Source organism: Silene latifolia, chromosome 11, assembly GCF_048544455.1.
Source record: "Silene latifolia isolate original U9 population chromosome 11, ASM4854445v1, whole genome shotgun sequence".
NCBI classification, from domain to species: domain Eukaryota; kingdom Viridiplantae; phylum Streptophyta; class Magnoliopsida; order Caryophyllales; family Caryophyllaceae; genus Silene; species Silene latifolia.
Genome location: NC_133536.1, coordinates 13,530,561 through 13,536,828, shown reverse-complemented (window position 1 = coordinate 13,536,828; position 6,268 = coordinate 13,530,561). Strand labels below are relative to the sequence as shown.

The 6,268-nt window shown below is 40.9% G+C and overlaps 1 protein-coding gene across 1 annotated transcript; it reads left to right on the top strand.

Moving 5' to 3' along the window:
- LOC141612955 (uncharacterized) lies at positions 1-4,443 on the top strand. The gene is made up of 7 exons (XM_074431703.1): positions 1-989; positions 1,109-1,178; positions 1,366-1,513; positions 2,353-2,568; positions 2,843-3,240; positions 3,329-3,729; positions 4,212-4,443. The coding sequence occupies exons 1-7, from the start codon at positions 1-3 to the stop codon at positions 4,441-4,443; spliced, it is 2,454 nt and encodes an 817-aa protein (XP_074287804.1).
- Positions 4,444-6,268: the final 1,825 nt, after the last annotated feature.

The window sequence follows — 6,268 nt, the reverse complement described above, 5'->3', positions numbered from 1 at the left end:
ATGACATCACCCTTATACCTCCATCCTTCCGATAATCCCAATTTGAACGTTACACAAATCGTCTTTGATGGCAGTAATTATGACATGTGGGCAGAAGCCGTTAAAAACGGCCTTGATGCGAAAAACAAATTGGCATTCATTGAAGGAAAAGTCAAGAAGCCCGAGAGTGATGGAGATGAAGAAACTCTTGAATTAGTTTCGTGGAGACAATGCAACGCTATGTTGAGGGCGTGGCTTCGCAATGTAATCGATCCAAAGTTATACGCGAGCATCACGTTTTCTCAACCGATTGCGGATGTTTGGGAGGAACTACGTGGTAGATATGCGGCTGGAAACGCACCACGAGTTCACCAACTAAAGAACGAGTTGAACGATTGTAAGCAAGGAAGGGGTTCGGTAGTTGAATATGACACAAGGTTGAAGACTATATGGGATGAGTTAGCGAACTATAGCAAAGTCAAGGATTGCAGTTGTGGAGCGGTTGCATCTATAGTCAAGGAGCGAGAAGAAGAGAAAGTGCATCAATTTTCAATGGGGTTAGACTCGAAATTGTATGGCAATATACGTACTAATCTATTAATGGAAGATCCAATCGCTACATTGACTCGCGCCTATGCCCTTATCCTAAGAGAAGAACGACATGCTTCACTTACCAAAGTAAAGGAGGAGCGAAATGATGCGGCAATGGCAGTAAAGAATTATGGAGTGGGACGAGGGAAAGGTGCGCATTACAAGGCAGAAAACGATGAAACAGATGGGCCACCACAGTGTACGCATTGCGGTAAGTATTATCATATCGAAGAAAATTGCTATGATAAGCATGGGTATGAGGAGGTCAAAGCGCGTGAAAGAGGAAGGGGAAGACGGGGAAGCAGTTCCAGCCGTGGTTCAGGTCGAGGAAGGGGGCGAAGCCGAAGTAATTACCAAGCAAATGCGGCTTCGTTTCGAATGGGTCAAGCAACAAACCAGGAGACACATCGAAACAGAATGTTCCATTCACAAATGACGAAATTGAAAGGCTTCGCATTTTGTTAAGTAATAGTTCGGATGGAAGCGAAAAATTGCAAGGTATGAAATTAACTGTAAATATTGAATGGTTGATTGACAGTGGAGCTTCCCATCATATGACGGGAAGACGAGAATACCTTGAGAAAACCTGGGTAGAGGATTCATCGACAGTAAGTCTACCGGATGGGAGACGAGTAGAGGCTAATGTTCATGGAGAAGTCAAATTAAGCACAAACTTTGTGTTAAAAGGATGTTTTATTTGTGCCCTCACTCACTTGCGATCTTATTTCCGTCCAACAATTAATACGTGAAAATAATTGTGTAATAACTTTTCATCCTGATTATTGTGAAATGCAGGACCGGACTACGAGGATGCAGATTGGACGGGGTGAGCATCGACAAGGGGTGTATTATTATCAACCGGACAAGGCCGAGTTGGTGAGGCAAGTTGCTGTTTCAAGGGAAAGTCAATTATGGCACAAAAGGCTGGGACACCCTTCGAAAAGTATTTTTCCTATTTTTTCTGATTTAGTTGGACAACGTTTGAATTGGAATTTGGATACGGTTTGTGATTCTTGTTGTAGGGCGAAACAATCCCGTACCCCTTTTAAGCTTAATAATAAAAGATATGATGTTTTATTTGGTCTTATTCATTGTGACATTTGGGGCCAATATCGGGTGGCAAGTTTGACTCGTGCACACTATTTTTTGACCATAGTAGATGACCATAGTCGGGGAGTATGGGTTTATCTCATGAAAGACAAAAGTGAGGCTGGGGATTACATGAAATTTTTTTGTCAAATGGTCAAAACTCAGTTTGAAAAATGTGTCAAAATCATTCAAAGTGACAATGGAACGGAGTTATTATCCAGGCCAATGCAACGTTATTACGAAAAAAATGGAATTTTATTCCGGACTAGTAACGTAGATACACCTCATACACCCCAATAAAATGGCCGGGTAGAAAGAAAACATCGTCACATTCTTGAAAAGGCAAGGGCATTACGGTTTCAAGGAGGGTTACCCTTGCAATTTTGGGGCGAGTGTATTATGACCGCAACTTATTTTATAAATCGAACACCCACTCCTTTGTTAGACGGAAAGACTCCCTATGAAATTTTGTATAAAAAAAAACCCAATTAAACAATTTAAAGGTGCTAGGTTGTCTATGTTATGCCCATAATAAAGACAAACCACGAGATAAATTTGGAGAACGGGGAAAGAGATGCATATTTATTGGGTACCCACATAGTAAAAAGGGTTGGAAGGTATATGATTTAAAGGAGCGACGAGTTTTTGTGTCACGTGACGTTATTTTCTACGAGAATGTATACCCATATTTAGTTTCAAATGATACAGCTACACCTCAACATGGGTTTCCTACTGGTTTTGAACGAAATTGTGGGGGAGACATTTTTATTGATTATGACATATCACTTACACCTACCCATGTCGAGAGGGGGAGTGACGATTTGGTAGAAGCAGGCAATGAAACTGAAGTGGGTATAGGAGACAGTGAGATTAGTGACACAAACGAAACAGGAAAGTGGAAACGGACAGGTTAATGATGAATCAAATGTTGAGCACGAAATAACGGAAGCTCCTAACAATGGGGATACGGGTATACAACCAAATGAGGAAAGAATGGGGTGTGGTGCACGCGAAAAGTTCGAGCCGGCATGGAAGAAAGACTATTATTATAAATCGACGAGAATTATCACCCCAAAACAGAATGCTCACCACGTTCAAAGCAGCTCCTCACGGTCACGGTCAGGTACACGATATCCCTTAGATGATTATGTTGTTACTAATTGTTTTTCACAATCTCATCAAGCTTTTCTAGCTACTATTAATAAGGAACATGAGCCTAGTAACTATGCAGAGGCAGCCAAAGATAGACGGTGGAGAGAAGCGATGAGTAAGGAAATTGAAGCTTTGGAAACGAATGGGACTTGGAAAATAGTCACATTGCCTAAAGGAAAGAAACCCATTGGATGTAAATGGGTATACAAGATTAAATATCTAGCAGACGGAAAAGTGGAGCGATACAAAGCAAGACTCGTGGCACAAGGATTTACTCAAGTAGAAGGAGTAGACTTTTATGAGACTTATGCACCGGTGGCGAAAATGACGAGTGTACGGTGCATGCTTGCAGTTGCGGTGATAAAAGGGTGGTTCATTGAACAATTAGATGTAAATAATGCCTTCCTACACGAAGATCTCAACGAGGAGGTATACATGAGGATTCCACAAGGATTCGAAAGAAAAGGGGAAAGCAAAGTTTGCAAGCTGTTAAAATTGATCTATGGGTTAAAACAAGCTTCTTGGAATTGGTTGGCAAAATTACAGGTTTGTACAATCAATGGCGGAGTACTCATTGTTCATGCTGAATCGAGATGGAATTTTCATTGCCGTTTTGGTTTATGTTGATGATATGATCGTTGCTAGCAACGATAAAGAGGCATGTAAACATTTCAAATACTTCCTAAATAAAAGCTTTGGAATAAAAGACTTGGGACGATTGAGATATTTCTTAGGAATTGAAGTAGCACATGGATCAAATGGGTTATTTCTAAATCAACAGAAATATGCTATGAATATCATCGAGGAAGCGGGAATGAAAGGAGCAAAGACCGCTTACACACCTATCCAACCACGGCACAATTTGGGGTTAGCGAACGGGTATGTCTTGAAAGACATAAATCAGCGTCTTGTTGGAAGGTTAGTGTATTTGACGATTACGAGAACGGACCTTGTCTATGCGGTTCATGTATTATTGCAATTTGTTAATGAACCAAGAAAGGAACATTGGGAGGCTGCATTACGAGTAGTTCGTTATGTAAAAAGTAACCCAAGCAAGGGCATATCGTTCAAGAAAAGTTCGGACCTACAACTTAGGGGATATTGTGATTCCGATTATGCGAGTTGTCCGTTAACTAGCAGGTCATTAAGTGGATATTTTGTCTCAATAGGAGGGTCACCAATTTCGTGGAAAGCTAAGAAGTAGGTGACGGTAGCAAAATCGACAGCAGAGGCCGAGTATAGAGCCATGGGTGCAGCAACAAGTGAACTGATATGGATAAAGGCGTTTTTGGCATCCTTAGGCGTGTTTCATACGAAGCCAATGATATGTATTGTATTGAATAGTAAGAGATATAACACATTCACCATCCTTCCCTTCTTAAAATATATTGTTTTTTCAGCCAGTTCAAATATGATATATACCAATCAGAACTACTTGGCGGGATATCCAATAACTTAAAACCTTGTCCAATGTCAAATTCATCAAATATGGTGGCAGGAGATTGTTGGAAGTTTGGAAATAATGTGGCAGTAAAACATAAAAACATGCAATCGGAGTTTGATGACATAGTCGCTTCAGATGTGTTTGATGAGAGGGAGATTAAAGAGCTGTACAATTTGGGGATTTATTGATTGGGGTGTGATTTGGGGGCAAAAAGAGATGGAGATGTGTTTAGTGTTTTATTGTTTTAGTCGATGAGGGTAATATGGGTATTTTAGATAAAATATTTACTAAAGAGCCGGAAAATATGAAAAACAAGTTTCGGGTCAAATATACGGTGGTGATTGAGAGTATACATGAAAGTCGGGGGGTTATTTGTAAAAATAGAAATACATGGTGATTATTTGTAAAAATACGCAATTATATGGTGCTTATTTGTAATTTTTCCTTTTATTTACTTTGTTTTCCGGTAAAATGTTTAGTACTTAAATTTTTTTTGACCATATATAACATAGAAAGTTTTTTTTTTTTTTTTTTTTTTTTTTTTTTTTTAATTATGGTAGCTATTCTACAATTAATTTCTATACAAATTTAACTATGTTTCTATTTGTTAAGAAGCTAATGAATATGGAAAAGATTCAAAAGAGGAAGGACAATTTTTTATTGTGTAGAAAATTTTCCAAAAACTCGTCCGGGCCATGGCCCCATGGCCAGGTGTCACGGTCCGAAACTTTGAGTCGGGGCGTGACGCGCACCTTTGTCTAAACACTTTGACAAGAATGAAAGCGAGAGCGTTAGGCACTAGTGTTTGTCAAGCACTAGGCACTCGTAATCGGTCTCGGGTTGTGGGTGTCGAAATCGTAGTCTCGATCGACACACACGGGCTTGTTAGAAAGGTGAAGGCAAGAGTCGTTCACAAGAAAGCAACAACAAGCAATAAGAAGGCAACTTGGTGGGAAGCAGATGTTTGATTGACTAGTACTCCCCAAAGAGGGAAATTTGATATTTACATCCTGGTAGTAGGAAACATTGATTTTACAAGTTTAGTTCAGAATATCGATATACCTATTTATGGAAATAAAGCTATTCTAAAACTAAGCTAAACTAAGAACTTACTTACTAAAAAAGTACAAGGGAAATAAATTACATAAGCATAAATAAAACTAAGGGTTCAAGTGTGCGGATCATCACACTCTCCCCACCTAACTGTTGCCAGTCCCGCAACGCTTCAAAATCTTCATGGCTGGTTCGGTGGTGATGTCGCTGGAAGTTGATTGGAGCGGATGTTGGCGCGCTTGCTCTTGTTGCGGGTGGGATCTTCGTGGATCCGGATAGTAAGGCTTTTAGACGGCTCACATGAAAGACAGGGTGACACTTCATCCAGCGGGGCGGTCCGCTTGAGCTACTTCCCCAATCCGTTTGATCACTTGGATTGGGCCTTCGTACTTCCGCACTAGACGCTTGTCTCGTCCTCGGAGGAATCTCATCTGCTCTTTGTTCAGCTTCACCATGACCATGTCGCCTACTTTAAACTCCCTTGGTCTCCGATTCTGATCCGCCCACTTCTTCATGCGGCGAGACGCTTTCTCCAAGTAAGCTCGAGCAATTTCGGCATTCACGTTCCATTCTTTCACATATTCGTGGGCTTTCTTTGTCCGGCCTCCATATGTATCTCGCAATCGTCGGAGGCAATAGCGGCTGTTGACAGAACAAGCTCAAACGGGCTCTTGTTGGATGAAGAGCTCGTCTGCACATTAAAACAGAACTGGGCAACATCAAGGAGTCTTACCCACTCCATTTGAGTTGCCCGAACAAAGTGTCTCAAATACTCTTCCAAAGATGCTATTGAATCGTTCAGTCTGGCCATCCGTTTGAGGATGGTAACTTGAGGACATCCGCAGCTTCGAACCCAGGAGATTGAACAATTCTCCCCAAAATAGTCCCGTGAAGCGAGAATCGCGGTCACTGACTATACTTTGAGGCAATCCCCAATATTTCACAACATGTCTGAAGAAC

What these genes read in the sequence shown, in the direction of transcription:
- LOC141612955 (XM_074431703.1), top strand. Translation starts at nt 1, where the DNA reads ATGACATCACCCTTATACCTCCATCCTTCCGATAATCCCAATTTGAAC. An exon ending in GAGACACATCGAAACAGAAT is followed by an intron (nt 990 to 1,108) that starts GTTCCATTCACA and finishes GTTGATTGACAG; the next exon opens with TGGAGCTTCCCATCATATGA. An exon ending in GCTGGGACACCCTTCGAAAA is followed by an intron (nt 1,514 to 2,352) that starts GTATTTTTCCTA and finishes ACCCATATTTAG; the next exon opens with TTTCAAATGATACAGCTACA.